The following is a 20,621-nucleotide window of genomic DNA, read 5'->3' as shown; positions in this document are numbered from 1 at the left end:
TTATCCCAGACAATAAACAAACACTGGAAGAATAACTGGATGAAACACACAATTGAATCAGCTAATGGAAACAAAATAATCACAGGCGTTATCTCCATGATCAAGAATATCACACAACCCTCAGCTGACCACTGAGACATGCTGTCACTTCATTTTGATGATGCCATCAGCTCTACACAGCTGATCCATGTACTGTGTGGGGACCTGCTGATAGAAGTGATGTTCTGCAAAGCAGAAATGTGTAGCCATATGGAGCTCATTGCAAGAATGAGCCTCTCTTTACACTCCTGGTTGAATTTCTCACATATCCTCATTATCTGTTATTGAGCGTTCACAGAGATCTAATATTCTGAACCATGGAGCCAATTCCACTTTACTGTTCTCCAAAGCATTTCTACTCCACCAAAGATATTTTAGAGACAAAAACAAAAGTGGCATTTAGTCCCTGTTGAAAAGATTTTAAAGTTTTTATGTTTTTCCAACTATTTTTTCTGAGAGATTAAACTAATATCTGTGTCATCTCTGAAATTCCCTACATAGCTGTTTGATTTCTAATGCTTTGTTTCTCAAGATTCAATGGGACCAAAGTGTTTCATGTGAATAACGATTTTATGTTCCTTATTTTACTGTCATGTCACTTAGGACCATCATGCATCCGAAAACTTAAACTTATCAAGTTACTGACAGGTTGAAAAAAGTTTGCAGAATGTGCTCAAGTTAGAGGAATCTGTCCCCTAAAATGATACAGTCTGATAATCTCTCTGCTCTAAAAGTAATCTAAGTCTCAGTTGCAAAATATTTAATATATGAAAGAAATTATTCATTCAGCATTTAAAATCTGTAGTTGAAAAAAATCTCATGGTAAAATATACCCCTAGTAAATGTTATTTATCTAGAGCTGCTCAAGAGACAGTTTGGGTTAAAAAAGAAAGCAATGCTGCAATGATTAATAATTAACCAGTTTCTAGTAACAGCTTTATTGAATTGGAAAGACAAACTGTCAGCTGCACAGAAATCCACAATATTTTTATCACCCAGGTAGAACGAAATATTGAACCTGAAAATTGGCACTATTTTTCCAGGCAGAAAAGTTTTCTTGGCAGTAGCCCAAGTTAATACAATAGGTCACAGAAAATCATCGTTTCCAGTCTACTGTTTCAAAGGAACAGGGAAAAAATTATAGAAAAAAGACTGTATCCTTAGGAAAAAAGAAAACAAACAAAAACCAAGTCTTTTCATGCAGACAGCAAAGCAGGACTCTAAAATATTCATGCATCAGTTCACTTTTCCCTACTTTTCTTTTTTTTTTTTTTTAATCCTTTGGTGCTATACGACTATTGCCACCTCTGTTTAATAAGCACATTTCATTTAAATAGCTCTCTTGAGTTCCAGCTCACCCACCTAATAAAACACAGCATGTTTCAGAGTTGGGATAATATTCTAGGCACAAAGTGTGATTTTTTATTTTGCAAAGTAACATTACATCACATGGTTGATAATTATATTTTAATATTGATGCTGACAGTAGCCCATGAAAATGTGCACCCAGACTCCCAATTTTGGAATTTTATGGTTTATCACAACTTGGTAGTAGACACTTCTTAGCACCATTTTTGCTTCGTTTTTACTAGAGAATATTGTTGGTTTGGTTTTATTTTTTTTTCTCAGAAAGATCCCAGTATGGTCAGCTGTCCTGAAATTCAAAAAGATATGCAAAGATGCTCTATTAAAACCTAAAAATGGCTCAGATACTAAAGAATTAGCAAAATCCATGTACAATTGGTAAGGTTAATATTGTTTGCTACATGAAAGGAGCGATACAGGCACCAAAGGTTTTACAGTTTTGAATGAGGGGAGGAAGGGTGGGGGGTAAGATGAGGAACTGAAGAAAAAACCTGGGCATTTCGGAAAGCCTCTGCAAGCAAAGCTGTTAGAAATTATCAACATGCCATTTAAAGTGTATGAAGGGAAAGAAAAAGCATATTTAAGGAGAGGAGACCATTTCTAAGCAAAGGCCATAATGAGATTTCTGCTTTTCACTGTCAGCCCTGCTTCTCAAGCGGTGCTGGCTGCCAGCTCACAGAAGGACAAGAGGAGTGCCAAAGCCACGAATGCACGGCAGCGGGAAGAGCAGGGACCAGGAGCAGGCAGCAGGCTGGGACACCACCTCTCCCTGGCACCATCAAGATGTTCAGCCTGCTCAAGCTGCCTCCTGGATCTTCACACTGCAACCCCAATCCACACATCTTCTCCAGTGCTGGGGATTACTCCGAGCAAGGTGAAAAGGATTGCCATAATCAAGGGGAAAATAGGGAGCAAGGGCTAAGATGGAGGGGAGCTACACAGAGCATGGCAGGTGCACTCAGGAGGAACATACTCCCCAAGGAGATGCCTCAGGAAAGGGAGAGGTGAGGACGCATCATCCCAGTCAGGTGGAAGCCTCTGGGGTGTTATTTCTGCTGTTTCTGGAATGGACCTCCCTAGCCATTCACAGGAACACATTTCAGTGTCTGCTTTTCCTTAACTAACATAGAGCCCCACACCTTACAATCATATAGAAAAAGTATTAATAAACTACAAATAAGCAACCTGAAACCACACACCCTATAACTCTTTGTGTCATGGGGAAACTGAAAGGTGCTGTGGCCAGCCAAGAGGTGCTTCTCAGAGAGGAATATTTCCAGGCTGCTCAGTCTATGCACATTACTCACACAGCTGAACTATTCTCTTGCAAGGTCTAAAAATAAATTTGCTTTCAGATAAAGCTCAGTGTTGTAAATTTCAAACACACGGAGGAAGGTTCAGAAAGTCAGCATGGAAAAAATTGTATTATCATAAAGAGAGCTCACATTTGAAGTTTAAAGAAGAAAGTTTACAGAGCAAGCGCTTATTGCCTGGAACAGGTCAGATCAAGATTAATGGCTGGGTAATGTGACAGCTTCTGAGTGCATGTATATGTTTCTGTAGTCTACTATTATATTTAAACAAACTGACTCATTCTAGTTTAAAGAAGAATGCCTGTTCACTGTTTCAGCTTTGAAATGCTTTTGCCTTCTTTTAACATATTTGCAAATCATGAATCCCTCTCAGTTTCTCTTCCCTTTGAGCTGCAGTGTCAGTGGCGTCTTATGGTGCAATCCATAAGACCTATGCTAATAAGACCTAATCCATTACCCCTATGCTTCTGACTCTCTAAAAAGCTTTTTCATCAAAAACAATACCACAGCTAAGTGTCAGGACTTTACTAAACTTGTTTGGACCACATCAGTCCACACTTATTAAGGCTCTTCACTAATACTTACTGACTGACTCCTCAGCTGGATTTTTGACAGTCAGATATGACTAAGACATGCAATTTTAGGGGAGTGCTCCAAATCCTTCCTGGAATAAAGTTTTCCCACTTTGGTTCCAAAAAAAGTATGTCTAATTGTATACAAGCAGTCTTGCTAAACCATCTCCATCCAAATTCCAAACCACAGTAGGTCAAAACTGAGATCTCCCTTCCCAGACTCTGGGTACAAAGGCAGCCTGGCTGACCCTCAGGCAGCCAGAGGTGCTGGAGCTGCAGCATCAGGTCTGAAGAGACAGTTTCTGCTGGTTTAGAGCCTGATAAAAACAAACAAAACCCAGCTTTGACTGCCTAGATTCTACACTTAGAATTATTCCTCTTGTCAAGAACAATTATCTGCTCCCTATCTATGATGAACAGACACACATGCTTACACAGTCACACTCGGTTCTTACAGTATGGACTTTTTTAATGGGTTTGTAACTGTAGGTAGTGTTGATACACATACCAGGAAATTTTGACAGGACTGATAAAACCTTCAAAATCTGATTTTCAAGTCACCCTGGAGGATACAATAAATATTGCTAAAAGGAAACTAGCTAAATGGGGAAGCTAAGAGAATTAAACTTTCCCAGGTAATATGGTAAACGGGGATACCATGCTGGAGGCTGAGTGCAAATACATGCCACACAGCACAGAAAGATTTGGGAAAGTGGTAAAGCAAGCCTGTGTAGCTGAACAGCAGGGTATGAGAGGCTGTAAGAAGCAAACAAAGCTGGTCATGTCCAAATGAAGGAAGTAGGAAGACTCATGACCTATTGTTGGCTAAATTATTTTTAAAAATCAACCCAAAACGAAAGCTAACTTAAACCACAATTGAGTAAGTCAAAAGACAGCTTGTGAAATGACTGTGAGAAGAACTAACCACAGCCCCTTTTTCACATCTGAATGCAAAACCTGTCAGTCTGACCAATAGATGATCAAGGGATAAAAGCAGCACTTAGAGCAGAAAATAAGTATTTTGAGCTCTGCATACAGAGAACCCAGAACCAAGAGAAGCTGACATGTCAGAACATTTCTTTGTGAGGTACTGGTCGGATCATCCATTTTACATGGAGATTTCAGTGGAAAAGGCTACAGAATGAATGTATGAACAATAACAACTTGCACAGATCAGAAGATACTATGAAAGCATTCTTAAGGAATGCATGGATGAAAAAGCACTAGCACTCTGAGTAACTGCCTCTTTTACAACTATCTCAGAATCAAAAGACTGCAAAATGGCTTGCACCATGACCATTTTACAAAGGGCCCCAAGACAAAGCCCAAAAAAACCCCAGATAGTCTAAAATTGATAAAACTATTGAAAAGAACAGTACTGGCAGACACATGGTAAGATGTGATATTAGGTAAGTCATCACAACTCTCATAAAAGCATGAAAATACAAATGAAAAAGGAAAGCAAATACCAAGGAACCAAGACCACCTTCTAACTTCAGTGGAATAAATAGGAAATGCATTCATTGCATGATGACTGTTTTAATTTCTGGTCTATTTTTATAAGATTAACTGAGGACAGAAAAAACAGATGACCAGACAGGTAGGCCACTCCAAACAAGGATTGGTCAAGTACCCTCTGACTCTTCAGGCTAGAAAAGAGCTGATGGTGGCATAATGACAAAGGGCTTTGTGCTGCTTCAGATTTCACACATGTATATAAAAAAAAATTTTACTGTTTATTGAAATAAAAGAAGTACAATGTATGAAATAAAACTAGACATATGAGTTCAAAAGCATCAAAAAGGCATAATTTTGCACAACACATTCAAAGTCTGGAGCTCTTCCTCACAGGATGTTCAAAGTTTACATGGGTCTGCATAACAGCTTACCAAATTCATGACATCAAATACAAGAATAAAAAATATATATTAAGCTTCAGAACCCAGCTTTTTGTCTCAGGAAGTTCCCAAGCCACAGATTTCTGGGTGCCAGTGGAATATCCTGCAGGAGTTTACTCCATGCATTTTCCCTATCCTTATGCAGCACTGGCTGGTGGTGCAGGTGGCAGGAGGACACGGAACTGCAGCTGAGCCTGTGGCCACTGCTGCAGCTCTTCCTACACAAACAAGCTCTAGTGGCTGTTCTGGCTGCTGTGCTACAGCCAGCTGCCCAGCATGGCCTAATATCCTGCAAAGGGACCCAGAACAGGGAAAACAGAATGGAGACAAAGTCATCTTACAGGAATTATGTTTGTCCCCCTTCATACTTTTTCGGCTCACCTGCCTTCTCATACATTTATTCTACTATTTCCAAAGGTAGGAAGAGCAAGGACCAGCATGAGCAAGACATTTTGACAAAGTTCTGCAGAGGGTTAGAGAAAGTCTCCTCATACTTGTACCACTGTAAGGCTGATTTTTATATTCCTCTTACTGAGCCTGTCCAAAAGAAATATACCCCTGACAATATAAACCCCACAGTAGCACTACAGATTCAGATATTTAGTAGCAGATCTGTTTTGATTCCCTTTTCACTGCCAGGAACTGAACACTGCTCTGACAGGTCAACTGCTAGAACTTCTCATAGAACACGCAGAGGCAGAATCTCTGATGGAAGGACCCAGCTGATTGTCTCCAAGGTCTGGTCCCTTAGGATTACAGATTGTAAACACTGGTGTGTTTACTAGACAGAAGGGTGAAGGTCTGGATGTTTTTGGAGGAGCAGTGGGATGAAGACAGGCTGGTTTAAAATTAGGTTTGGTTTCAAGTAATAACCTCACTACAAAGCTCTTTTCTTTTCAGCAAATTTCAGAAATTTGGTACAGGCCTGAAGATGAGCTTCTCATTCTTTCCTAGAGTTCCCTCAAATGAGAGCTGGCATCTCTCATTACATGGACTGCAGGCTCCAATAAATCACAGGATACAGTAAACTGAGCTGACTCCTAAGTCTTACCCATAAGATCATATTTCTTTAATTTTGTCACAACCTGGCAGGTAATCAGAAAGAAAAAGCCCTTGCTCTTGAGCTTATGGGAGCTCTAGATATACAAAAAGTCCTGAAGTCATTCCTGCTTGACATCTCACAAACAGACTCAGTATCTGCAAGCAAGATAAACATATTCATGGTGGGGAAAAAAATCTGTTAAACTAAAATATGCAAATGCTTTCAGGCTTGCATGTCGTTGATATTTTGGAAAGGTTTTGTGCGCCCACGATGTTTCTCCTTTCAGGGATGGTAGGGGACATGTCCAAATCGCTACCTCAGCAGCTGCTATTCCAAATGGTGCTCCACAGCCCCAGAAAAGAACAGCACCAACTTCCTTAAGTACGTAGCAGTGAATAAATCTGTTCTGAAATGTTTACTCTGGAACAGTCTGATCATCAAGGATGTGGAAAGTCAGCATCAGACTAAGTAACTGTTAGAACATAAATCCAGTATAACACTGTTCATGTGATTGACATCTCTTGCAGTTACTTAACTGCTTTAGGCATAAATCTACCTAACCCCAAGCCTAAGCATAGAAGGGCTTTTCATCTGGGGGAAGACAGTACATGTGAGAAAGGAGGAGTAAACAAAAAGAAATCTATCTAAGCCTTACTGACACAAAACATGTTGTAAATGGATTTAATAAAAAGAACCAAAAATGTATAAGACAAACTAGGACACACTATTACACAAAACCAAAATAAGGTAAATGATATGAAGGGGGGAAAAAATACATCCTTTATATGAGGTCAAGTTCCCAATGAGGTCTGAGGAGGGACTGCAATGCATTTGCTGATGAACAAAGAATGTTTCCTGATGAATCTTCTATTTTTTTTCTATTTAGACTTTAATTTTATTCATGATAGTAGCTGAGTGGTTCCATTTTTCTGCCTAATTTCTTCCCAGTTGTGAAACAGGTGCTGTGAAGATTAGTTAAGTATTTACAGGGTGGTGAAAAAAAGAGTTTTTAAAGAAATCCTGCTGTTACCAAGCTTTTAATTATATATTATAGTATTTCCGGTACTTTTGAAGTTAATATACTTCCTACAAATCCTAGACAGTGATGGAGTTTTCTTTTATAAAACACATCCCTTTCAGACAAATCTATGTACATTTATGCTTTCTAGATGCTTTGGACACTTTCAATCAATACGCTACTGCCAGGAGTCAGTGTGCCATTTTCTAAAGCTGCTTAAGAGGTGGAGCTGAAAGCCTTTTCCTGTAAAGTAAAAGTAAATTACACTACTCAATTACACTTACAATCATTTTATATTGAGTTTTTTCTTACTTAATTTTTGAAAAGTCTATTTTCAAAAGCTTATTATGCATATTGATAAGTCAAATAAATTCTTTTTAAAAAAATCAACCTGAACCAGACTCTCCCTCATTTTCATCACTTAGGCTACAGTACTTGCCAATAACTGTGAATAATATAAATTTTAAGTTACACTTTTCAGTGAATGTATTTATTACTGTCACATCTGAGCAAGAGGAAGCAATTGTAACACCAAGTGATGACACACACTCATCAAACCAAAAGAGATCAAAGGATCTAAAACAAACACAAGACAAAAAAGGTTTTCCACAAGCCAAAGTTCTCTGCAGTGACTCTTTAGAGAAAATGTGCCTCCTTCTTCTCGGTTAACAGAATTAAAGGAGAAATGGCTCGTGGGGGGCAGGGAGCAAATTTCTGCATTTTTCTAAACATTCTCATTCCTTTTAGCTTCTTAAACATCACATACACGTTTTGATACATGTCATTAGCAAAAATGGTGCCAGTTCCTCACCATTTCGACTGTAGTTTACACACACTTACCCTCATGCTCCTAGCATTTTTCAAATTGCAAGATTTTTGTTCCCCCAAGAGGCATTTATTCTATATTTATACAGTTACCAACTTCTCTGTGGCTTTTTCACCTGATTTCTATATAAGTGTATTGTCAGCATAAATGATACAGTAGTGATTATAATAGCCTGTTCAACAACATTCAGCGAAGTAGACCTCCAGCCCTGACTGCACCTCTCACATGCCTATGAGCACTTCTAACCTGTTTTGTTTAGCAAGCTTTTACTCTGAAATTAATCATCTTTATCTCCATTTCATCCTTTAATAGTTAAACCATCATGTGATCAGCTCTTGGGCTAAACAACACAAAACTAAATAAAAAGAGGAAAAAACCCTTGAAAATGGTAGGTTCAGTTTTAAATTTCTGATGCCAGGAATGCATTCTGTCTCTGAAGAAAGGGAGCAGTGAGCTTCCAAGAATATATCCAGCAGAAAGGAAAATGAAAGATGAGAAGCTTAGTGTTACTCAATGAATGAGTATAATTAATGCTGTATTTCTACACCTTTTAAGTCAATGATCTACATTACTATAACATAACTGAACAATGTTCACGAATAGCTGTTCCAGAATAACTATTCCATAATATTTCCATGTCTGAAATTTTTTTTCAGTATAGCTCTTACAATCTTTTTTTTGAAAATAGCTTTCATGTGCAAACAAGCCCATATATAACCTGTACACATTTGCCATATTTTGTAGTGCTAGAGGAAATGTGTTGATTTCTTAAGTTGCCAGTGCTTAAAGATTTACTGCTACATTAATCATTAAAAATAATACACTTAACTCTGGTTTTGCACTTAAACTTCATTTCTTCAGATTTACTTTTAAAATCAATGGTATAAGGCAATTTAATGGCTTTGGGAGGAGAGTTTCATGGGTTTTCTTTCTTGGAGCTTATTGAAGGAACTAATCCATCAATTCTGAAAGGAAATAAAACAACTGTTTAGCACTGTGCAAAAGTGCTAGCCAGCCTTGCTACCCAACAGCATGCCCAGAAACCCTCATGTATTCACAATACTTCTTCAAATTGCAGGAGAAATCACCCAAACTGCAATAGGGAAAGCCACCAGATGGTCACTCCAGGCACCATGTGGATGGAAATGCAGCTCTTGGAGAGTTCCATAAAACCCTGAAACTTTGCACCATATAAATGCTATTGTATCACGTGTACCAAAAATGCCACCACAGCACAGGATAATTCTTCACTTTGACAGTCACCTGTTGGTTCAGCTGGAGGAAAAGGGGCTGCAACTTAAGTTTTTGTGGCCAGGGACTGATTCTATGCCTTAGAGCTCATCGGTTTATGCACTCACTCAGAAACACCAGGTAAGGCCTGAACGCAGCATTCAACATTTTCTATCAGGCTTTCTCTCTCCCATGCTTAGTGCACTCATCCACTACCAAAATGACCAGCAATTCTACATAAGAAACCCATACATTTCCACCCTGGTAAATAATATGGGCTGATACAGCAACCTGTTTTGTAAAGAGAGTTCAGGATCCTGATTCTTCTTTCTGTACAACCAAATTAAAAACATCTAATTTTCTTTTTGTCTACATAACTTTGTGAATACTCACCAGTATAACATCTCTTACCTCCATCCTCCATCTAACTTTATTTTTCAATGGTTTACTGATTTAATGCTGGTTTTAGTGTCATAATGGAACAGGAGAAAAAAGCACGCCTGTCAATTGCTATTTCCATGGCTTAATATATCTTCCAGCCTTAAATTTCATTCATGACAGTCAGCTCTATTTCATTATTTATAGTTATCTCTAAACTTGAGCAAAATTTCCAACATACACCAATAAACTAGAGATGAAGGAGCATGAGGAATCTTAGAATTGAAATTTGTTGATCAATTTTTTTTTAAGACCTCAAAGGGTTCAATATTCTTTCAGTAAATACATTTGTCAACATGAAACATTCTAACCACATGCCTCAGGTTGCAAAATAAAACAAATAGAGAGCTATCACATCATGACACTAAAAGCTGTTCATCATCGTGGTTTACCTGGCAGAAAGTCAGGAGTTATGGAGAGTATGCTCCCTCAAGAAGCAGGTATTTATAGAAATTACATATAATTCAGACCTTGTACATAATCCTTGGAAATACATCACCAATGAACAGATGTGTTATATATATATATATATATATATATATAAAATTAATAAATTTAATATTAAATAAGTTATGTGCTTGGATGAGGGGAGTTTTACCACATAGCTTATAGTAATTTGTCCCGTGCTAACAGCAGATGCTACTTTAATGGAAACTGCATAAAGATACTCAGAAAAGCAGCTATCGCATCCAGTAGCTGCTGATTTACTAACTCAGTGAAGTGGGAACAGAAGGGACCAAGCAGCTTGAAGGGTCAAGACTTAACACCTTGTCTTCATAAAGGGTTTTTCATTGACAAACTAAATCTTCTACAAATAACTTGTTTAGCTTTATTACACTTCTGTGAATTACAAAAATTTGATTGCAACATTAAGCTTTTTTGTCAAGCCCTAAATCTTGGAGCTTTGAGGAACCGTATATGAAAAATTCTGTTCTAGTTCTTGAAAGTTCATTAATTGCTAGCCTTAATTTTGGAATCAGTAAGAATGAAATGTGATCCAGCTGTAGCTGGATCATAAATCCATCTGGTTCATGTATTCACAAGGCGAAGGAGAAGAGGGAAAAAGCCTTTCAATCAAAAAAAGAAAGGGAGCTTGAGACAAATTTATATACTTTTCAGCACAGCAAATGATTAGTAAGATTTTCCTATCAGGTCTCCTTGTAACACAGGTGCAGGTTTTGGTTTTGTTTTTAACCTGCAAAACATAACGTCAGCATTTCGTATTTTAAGCCTGCCCCCAATTTTTCCCCTCTTTTAGGAGCCCTTGGCTTTAGAACTCAGGACTAGAAGTAAAGGTGTGCTGACTCAGCAGCAGTAACTCCACCAGCCTGACAGATAAGAATGGCAGTGACAGGTCAGATCAGCAGATTATCTCCCACAGTGACTATCAGCGGATACATAAGGAAGTGTTAAAGAATACAGCAGCTTTATAGCGTACATATTTCACCAGCTTCCCAGCTCACATACAGCTCAGGGACTTCAGGCAGGGCTGCTATCATTGTGCTTAACAGCAGTAGATGGATCTTTCTCCTGCAAAGTTATCTATATGTGCTAACAGCCCAGGTCAGCCACCAGAATCTCTAATTTTCCATACCAAAGAGGTCCACAGTTATGTGTCTGCTCTAGGCAGTGCCTAATCCTCAACACCAGGAGAGGATATGGTTTGCTATTAATTTATTCATGCTTTCACACACCGTAACTGCTTAAAAATGGGACACACAAGGGCTGACACTGCCTGTGCAGCTACGGCACTGTGGAATGTGTCAAAATATTACAGGTGCTACATGCACAGAAAGGTAGGGTTCAGCCACACAAAAAGTGCCACTCAACTGGCTTTAACAGCAACCAATCCAATGCCTTGGAGAAGCTGAGAATTGAGAATTTTATGTGTCTCTCACAAAATGAAGAGTCTGGGTCTCTCATGATCCCCCCATCCTTTCCTCTTTCCTTTGAGGCAATCTGATTTAGTTTATTGGGAAATTAAGGTGGAATCAGGGTAGCTTCAGACAGCAGAAAAATATGACAGCAATATCCATGATTTTTGATGGCAAACTTAATGCTGAAAGAGCTCTTAGGCTTCTTTTGCTTTTGACCACAGCATGCATCCTCTGGCACACTGCTGGAGAAAACTAATTCCAGGGAACTTCTGCCTGCCTTTGCTAAGGCTGTGCCCCCTATACCTTTACATGATGTGTACTTGCCATTTTTCTTCCTTGCCAGACACAAAGCCAAACATTGAACCAATTGATCTGTCAAGATAAGACAAATTTTTAGCAATTAAACACCTGCTCAACAACTGAGCCGCATTTGCAAACTGAGGTCTCCATCTCTCCTAACATCCATTTTTGTTCCGTGATGAAATATAAAGTGTAACACCACAAACACACCACTTCATCTAAAAGCTACAAGTGATGTTTAAGCAGCCAACAAGAAGAAGAGAAGGAAGGAGAGGAATAGCTACATGACAAGCTTGTGAGAAGAAACTGAGAAATGTGACTTGACACACAGGTCACGGCAGGTGACACGTGATTTAGTGATGATAAGACAGTCCCCACCTAGTACTTTCTACACTGTCAGTAATAGCACCACACTGGAAACACCTTGTCTCCATGGAATTGGACTGCCTGATAAAGATATCCTCAGAACAGATATCATATTTACTGAACTGATTCTTTTGTGATGACCTTGATCAATAATACCAGAAGCAAGGCATGTGATACTTGTGGTATTCTTCTGAATTTTAAAAACTCTTTAACCTCTCCTTACCTTACCAAGTACATCAGCCTGCACTGTCAAGTTTCACTGGCTAACTTTGAAGTGTGTTAATATTATGAGAGCACTATTGCAACATCAGTTCCCTTCTGCAGGGATACACTCACCCTCCAGCCCTAGGATTTAGACTATTGCTGAGTGAAACAGGGTGATGAAACAATTATTGCTGAATTCTGCATGATTCATAGTTGGTAATAACCACCTCCAAATGCAACATTCAAATTTACATTCTCATAATCAAAGGTCAGAAAAAGACAGCAAGAATGGGTCATTATTCATAGCAGTTAAAACTATACATTTACACTGGATACTGTATAATTCTTAGACAAACTGTGACTACACCTGTAAAAGATGTGATATTTATAGAATTTCAGATTTGTAGCTTCTTGTATAAATCCTGCTACATTTCCCTGCAACAAAAGTTTTTTCGTGCAATATAAATGTGCCATTCCCTAACACAGAGTTCTCCAAATATTTAATCTCCTCAGTATCTCTTCCTTTGGGAGAAGAGAAGGAGTGACAACAGACTGGCTCCTCAGCATGGGAACAGCTTCTGCCAGCATTCAATGCTGTAAGTGAGGCCAATCCAGCCAGGGCTGCCCTTTAGCCGAAGGTATGTATATAAACAAATCAACTTTGAAGAAAGGTTTTATTTTTTTGTCTAAAACCCCAGGTTTAGGACTTGCCTATGTACCACAGTAGCCAAATCATTATGATTTCAGACATGTAAAACATTATGGACATAGGAATACAAGAGATCTCATTATGACATTCACCACTGTAAAAATATTCCTGCCTACAGTCACTCAGCATTTGGCAAATGTAAGCTTCCTTAGAACCATCAGACAGGAGGCAAGAGCTCCAAAGGAACGGATGTCCAAAAAGGTCACCAGCATGACAGCGTGAAAGACTGTTCACCTGATCCTCCACATATGTCTGTGAGACAGGCAGATCCCTAAGAACAAGACTTTTGCTTTACAAAGCATGAGTGTTTATAAGCTGAATTGTGAAGTAGACATGCATTGTACCAGTTTCCAGGCTATTTTATTCTCAATAATTACAGCCTACATGGTCAGTAACTAACTGTTGAATCAATAACTACATCAGAATGGAGTACTATGGCATTTTTCCTTTTTGAATTTTTATTATTTTTAATAAGAATGGTGAGTTCTTTGTAATCATCAGATACAAAAGATTTTAGCTTTAATTTAGAGCAAGAACACCCTGGCCAGCAGAAGCTTGGCATGAGGAACAGAAATAAAAAAAACAACATTATTGCCCTTTTAAAAATCAAAAGCAGCACCTTATCAGCATAATGACAGCATGATTTCAATAGCTTTCATGTGCCAGTTTCACAACACTATTTCTATTAAATCATTAAGAATAAACATCTATTTTCATTTACTAATCTTTTTCCCAATTAGAATCTCTCTGAATCTCTGTACAATAGTAATTTCATTTCTTCCCACTTGCTTGCATCTTAATTAAAATCGGTCCATGTTGACTTTCATTTTTATAATATATCTGCCTATTTCACATCATAGCACCTTCATGACCCCCAGAGAGTCATGAGCCTTTAATATTTTATTTTGACCTTGTTAAGTCACTAGAACCATCAAAGATTTTTCTTCCCTTGATAAGCATTTTTTAATCCTTCTCAAAAAGTAGAGGGTGTGTAAAACCCCACAGTGGAGAACTATGCTTTCTTTAAACAAGTCATGCTCATTTATTTTAAAAAACCTAACAGTTTGTTGCCTTTCAATTTATTGCAAGTATTAGTTTATGAACCACAACATTAATTATTAATTAATAAGGATCAGTTCTTAAATGATACTTAAAGGCCTTTTCCACTGAGCTTGGGGACAGAAAAATGTTTCATTTTCAATTAAAAAGAAAAAAAACATTAATAATCAGTGACTTTACTTTGTAAGTCTTCTATACAGTATTTGAGTTTGAAAAAAGAGGGGACTGAGGGGAGAAGCAGCTATCTTTCATTAGAGCAGCGGACCCAGTTGAAAAGTAAAAATGCCCTGACAAAACACACAAGCCCTTCTCGGCCTGTAGCAGAAAGCTTGCCTTTGTGTTTTAACTCCATCACCTGCTCTACTGACAGGTACTACTCAAAATGCTGACAGCACAAGAAGAAGCACCAGTTCAGATGGGAAGCAGAAAGGTGCTGAGCTATCCCTTCAGCCTAACACCTGCAAACTTGTCTTTGGAGCTCAAAGAAGAAACAAAATACTGGGTACACTGGCATGTACATTTACATATTTGCCTTGGGTTCTCACCTGAATTCCTGCAGTGTTGCCACTCTCACAGCACAAGCTCAGGCTCATGCAAAGGTTTTGGCACACTCTGGGTCCTGCTGCTGGAGGAAGCCTGATTACACCTTATCATTTATCAAGCTTGTATTTGCATTTACCTTCAGTGTGGACCCTTCCCTGACAGACAGCCCAAGCCATCCAACCTATCCACCTGCCACAGGGAGGGTATCTGGCACAAGACCTCTCAAGCAGAATGGCAGCTTTAAAAGCCAGCTGGCATTTATGGCCACATTGTACTAACTTTGGATGGCATAACTGCACGAAGAAGTACAGGGCCTAGAAATCCCACTGCACTGAGCCTAGGTGGGAAACATGCTGCATTTCTTACTTCTTTGAGAAGCAAAGCAGGCACAGCCACAAAGGTCTCTTCACTCAAGCTTCTATTTACATTCCAGAAAGTCGAGTCTCAAATTCATCAGTTCTGTATAATCAGTATTTGGCTACTGGGTGGAGGAAACTGGAGGCAGCTAGTGACAAAGTGGGAGAGGTGGATTGTTTGCCAGGAAAAAGCTGAGAAGTTTCAGTAAGAGCAAAGAAGTTTTTAAAAAGAAAGATTATAATGAGTGAGAATAAGGATCAATACTAAGATGGGCACTGGCAAAGGAATGTGTATTTTAAGGAGACTGCAACATGAAGGAAAGCATAAAAACATGCACAATTTTCTTTAGAGGATAGGAGAGAGAGAAAAGATGCTGCTTGCAGTTAAGTCAGCGCTTCATTTAGGGAGAAAAGCAAAATTTAGGGGTTTGCAGTGAATACAGCTAATAGAACACCTGGGTATGTGTTAAAGAAGAGATTACAGGAAGGTAAAGTGGAATTCCCAGTGGAAGTAATTATAATATCAGCTTTTTATACCATGTCCAGATTTATCTAAGGTCTAAAAAAGAATACTTAATGTAATTGCTTACCATCCTCCCTTCTTCCCTCGGAATATTACCCTTCTTTCTCCCCCAGCCACCTCAAATACAACAGCTGGTAGTCAGGGCAGCTTAAGTTCTGTTACCAAAAGTAGAGAGCTTGAAGAAATGATATATAAAGAAATACAATATAAATACCCATGGCTCTCCTGTAGATTTTGTTACCCGTGAGTGCCAGCTTACTGAAAAAAGTCCTTCATAGGCCTCTGTCAGATGGGGCCTGTAACAAGAACCTAATATTATTGAACCTATAATTAGCAGCCTCACAGTGGCTCTTGAGATGAGCAAACAGACCACAGACACAAGCTCTGAAGGAGGGACTGGTCCTCCAGCTGTGAAATCAAAGGAGCAACAGCCTCCTAAGTATGAATATTTGCTTTACTACCAGTGGATAGTTGAAGTCATAGCCCTCCATGCATCTTAGCTCCCCATCTGTACAACAGCTACAGCTCAACACCCTGCCATGACACTGGGCAGTAGTGCTTATAAATAACCACTCCAGAACATAACCAGATTCTCACCTTTAATGCAGACACAAGATTAAGTGAAGACTATAAATCCCACTTGTACATTTACAGAAATATAAGTGAGCAAGCAGAATATCTACACCATAAAGTTCTTGGGCAGCTTCCTCACAATAAATATATTTGAACTGTTGAACTTTTTCATTGACACAAATTGGCAGGAATTGAAGAAGAAATGCTACATAACAAATGGTCACTTGTAGTAACACATTATCGAGCTCTGGCAGCATCAGTAAGTAGTGGTAGAGCTGAGTTCTGCAGCATGGTATTCTGCTATCAACCTCAAAATTCACTTCCTTTTTGTGTTAGTATTCTACCGTGGTAGTATAGCCTTCCCTCTTCTGTGGAATAGAAATAATTACACTATTTAGAAATCTTCATATTGGCATGTTAAGCATACATATAAATTCTACCAAACTGAGTTTTAAGGCAAGACTGTTTGTTTAGACCATGTAAACAAAATGCTGTAAGACTTGCTGAGTTCTGAGAACTTAAACCACAGACAGCCAGAATACAGCTGCACATAGTCAGATATGGTGTGTCTGCTAACATTGGCAACTTTATCATGCTGCAGCAAATTTAGCTGCTGATTAGTATATGCATAGAAGAAATATAGATTGAATAAATTGGAACAAAACCAAAAACCATTCCAAGGTCATAAGTTATGAAAGTCAAGGTCACTCAGTTGCTTTATAAAATAAATACTTGACAGTATTTATTAGTTGTACTACTGTGGCACCTAAGAGCCCCAGGCATGGGCCAAGGCTCAGCTGTGCTCACGCTTGCAAAAACACAAAACAAAAGACAAACCACAAACCGTTGTAGGCCATAGCTAAGGGCTTCATACAAAGCAGGGTACTGTCATGTGTCAACTCCTGATGTGCATCTTTTTATGATGTACAGCTAAAGCCTAGATCTCAGCTCCTTGGCTGGATGTTATTTTTGGCACTAGATGTACCTGATGAGCAGGAGGCCACCTGGAGTTGGATGACATCAACTGCTCACACCAAGGATGTATCTGAACTCCCACTCTTCCCTGCATTTCAGGCATTTGAACAAACTCTGCAGGGCATGCACATCTCTCAATTCACAAGAAGGATCCTGAATTCCAGATTTAGCAAAGCTAGAAGGGATTCAGAGGGATGCATTCAGTATCATTCCACAGACACTGGAGCAGTATGCAAGAAAGACCATGAGATTCATGGAGCAAGGGAGCTACACACTTTCTCCAAGCTGGGGACGTGCTTTGGCAGCTTAATGGTTAAAGCACCAAGGAAGAGAGTCACAGGTTCCAGTCTGGGCTTTTAAAGTTGTTTCTGGTTTTATCACATAACTTAGATGCAAAAATATACAAATGATGCATAAAATAAAACTGCATTGCCCAGATGAGTACCTCCACAAATAAGCCATAAAGTTGGCTGTATTCTTGCTTATTTTCATTTTGGTCTTGCAACTCTTGCATTGTGAATGTGAACACAAGGCAGAATTTCTCATGCCTACTTCGTTCAGGTGCTTTTGAGTCGAGGCAATAAGGGCTTGCAATGTTTGTGGTTTTTTGTTAAAACTATTTAAGAAATGTTTTTAGTACCTAGTTCCTTCTTTGGATCTGTTTGTAAGTGTTGAACACTGGAACAGTGGCATAGAATATGTTGTGTAAGTTACATACATTGTCTTTTAAAAAATGTAGTTGCTTATTGGCCTTTACATTTATTTATATTTTGCTAGAGTTGAACTGATAGTCAGAGAAGCTTGTCTGCTGTTCACAGCACATACTGCTATGTTTAAGAAATGCTCTTAAAAATCTGTCTGGCACCTCAAATAAAACACTGAGTCACAAGTCCCTTGAACCCTTAAGTTGTTCATGCTTCTATTTACTCGTTCAGCCCACTGAAATGCCAGGATGTTACTCTCAGCCAATTTCTCATAACTTAAATATTACAGTAACTGCTCGTGAGCTAAGCAGCAGGCAGTGGTACTCTTGTATCACTGCTTTCAATTTCAGGCTGCCCGGGTTAAAAACGCACCGTAACTTTTCTGCCCTCCTGCGGGTCTGCAGCGCAGCCAGCCCCCCATCGTGAGCGCCGCACCGCACCGCCTCCCAGCCGGCGTCCCCAAAACCCAGAGCACGCACTAGCGCCTCACACCCACGGCCGAAACCCTGGGGCAGTCCGTCACCTGGAGCATTTTTAATCTGGATGGAGAATTTAATTGTTCCCAGTCCTGCAGGAGTATTGAAAACGCGACTTGTGCCACAACACCCACCAAGTGGCACGCTTGGCAACCCCCGCCCGCCCCAGAGCACCACGACGCGCCGGGTCGCGATGCGGAGCCAGTCCTGTGCCGCGAGGACCACGGCAGAGGATGCGCTCTGGTCTCTGAATGCCCTCCTCACCCCAAGCCCCGCGGCTCCCGGGAGCTCCCGGCACCGCGCCGGCCGCGGAGGCGCGGGGGCCGCGGGCGCGCCCCTTCCCGAGCCAGGAGGGATGCTGCTCCCCCGGAGAGGGAGCCGGGCGCGGGGCTCCCCTCTCCCTCACCCCACACAAAGGCACGGCAGGGAGGCGGGGAGGCGAACCGGGCCCCGCCGCGCTTCCCCCGTCCCGGTTTCCCCTTTCGGTGCCGCCTGAGGGACAGCCGACCCCGGGCAGGGGCATCGCAGCCCCGGGGAAGCGCCCGGCGGGGCTCGGGGCGCGCCTGCGGCGCGGTCGGGGCGAGCGGGACGGCGAGGCGCTGCAGACAGGTAGCTCCCTGCTAAAATGGAGGGAGGGGAGAAATGCGGCGCTCGCTGGAGAAACTTACCGGAGGAAACCGACGAGCCGGACAAACTGGAGTTACTGGATGCGGCCATGGTCCCTCCTCCTCGCCCCTTAGCTGCGAGCCCCGCGTCGGCCCCCGCTGCTGTCCGGCCGCCGCTGCCGCCAGCCCATCGCAAAGTGCCGGAGCCGCGCCGCGCCGAGCCGCCGCCGCAGCCCGCGCTCGGCTCCCCGCGCCGCCGGGGAGCAGGAGGCGGCGGCGACCCGCCGAGCCGCTGCCGGCCGCTCTCCGGGGCTGGGCGAAGCCGCTCGGCAGGTCAGGCAAAGGGCCCCGCGGCGCTTCCAGCGCCTCTCTCCGCCCTGGGGAGCAGGGCTTACCTTGTGACGGGGACGCGAGAGCCGCCCTGCCAGCGCCTTCCCTCGCCTCCTCCCTTCCCTTCCCGTCCCTTCCCTTCCCCGCCTCCTCGCGGGCAGCGCTGACAGCCCGCCGGGGGGACCCGCCGCAGCTCCCCTCACGCACACAAAGGAAGCGGCGGCGCTGCCGGCCGGGCTGCCGGCCCCGGCTGAGCGGGCAGGGTGGGTCCCGCTCGGGCGAGCCCCGGCGGCGCGGCAGCCCCGCCGAGCGGCGGCCAAGCCCCTTCCCCGCCGCCGCCGCCGCCTGGCACGGGGCTGGCAGCGAGCGCGGCTCCCGCCGTGTGCCGGCCCCGTCCCGGCGGGGCGGCAGCGCCTGTTGAGCACCTCGGCCGGCGCTCCCTCGGCGGTACCCCGGGGTCGCTCCGCCGACCCCCGCCCGCCGCGGACCCCGCTGCTGCGCCGCTACGGCTGGGGCAGGGCTGCGTCCCTCGCCGCCCTTTGTCCGCCTCCTTACCCCGCGGGCTTCCCTCTGTACCTGCGGGGCTCTCCCTCCCTCCGGGCAAGCGCCCACCTTCGCCTTTTTTCGTCTTCATTTTTTTTCCTCCTTCTGACATCCGTTTTTCTTAGTAAAAAACCCCATAAAACAGGCCGACGCCAACAGGGGGTTTTGCCCTGCCAGGGGCACAGCGAGTGCTGTGCTGCTCCGGCCTGGCCACAGTTTGGGTTCTCCCTCCCACGTCCCCCCGCAGCGGTCCCGGCCCGGGGGCTCTGGGGTACATGGGGGGCGGCTGCAGCATCCAACGGGGCCATGGGAGGGTCTGGCCGACCAGCCAGGTTCGCAGCCCTGTGTCTTAGTGTGCAAGTGGGAAAGAAGAAGAGCCGAGAAAGCATCACTTGAAGGTTTCCGCCTGTTGTCTGTCCTTCTCTTTCCCTTTTCCAATGTTTTATCGCCAGCCAAAGCTTCCATCTCACTTTAAAAAACGTGGGTGGCTACAGGAAGGTGGGCGCCCGAATGGCATGGCACACAGTCTTGCTGGCACGGGATGTGTAAGAAGCTTAAAACCTATTTGCCATGACGCTGATTTATGAAAGCCTTCCATGTTTCATAACAGGGAGTCTCTAACACAAAGTTGCTTTGGGAGCGAGGAAGCGCATTAAAGTTTCTTTGGCAATCTAAGCCTTACCCACCCAGCTCCTCCGCGTCCCAAACCAGCGTGCAAACCGCCTGCCCGCTCTGTA

At 42.2% G+C, this 20,621-nt stretch overlaps 1 protein-coding gene across 1 annotated transcript in view; it reads right to left on the bottom strand.

Moving 5' to 3' along the window:
- Window positions 1-19,216, bottom strand: part of CHN2 (chimerin 2) — a 158,703-nt gene extending 139,487 nt beyond the window's left edge. Inside the window, exon 1 of the mRNA XM_066554908.1 lies at window positions 19,075-19,216. Coding sequence (XP_066411005.1) covers window positions 19,075-19,123 — 49 coding nt within the window. The 5' untranslated portion in view covers window positions 19,124-19,216. The remainder of the gene's footprint in view (window positions 1-19,074) is intronic.
- Between the last annotated feature and the right edge of the window lie 1,405 nt (window positions 19,217-20,621).

This window comes from Molothrus aeneus, chromosome 1, assembly GCF_037042795.1.
Source record: "Molothrus aeneus isolate 106 chromosome 1, BPBGC_Maene_1.0, whole genome shotgun sequence".
In the NCBI taxonomy this organism is placed as follows: Eukaryota; Metazoa; Chordata; class Aves; order Passeriformes; family Icteridae; genus Molothrus; species Molothrus aeneus.
Note: the sequence above shows the minus strand (reverse complement) of the source record. Positions and strands in the feature narration are given on the sequence as shown.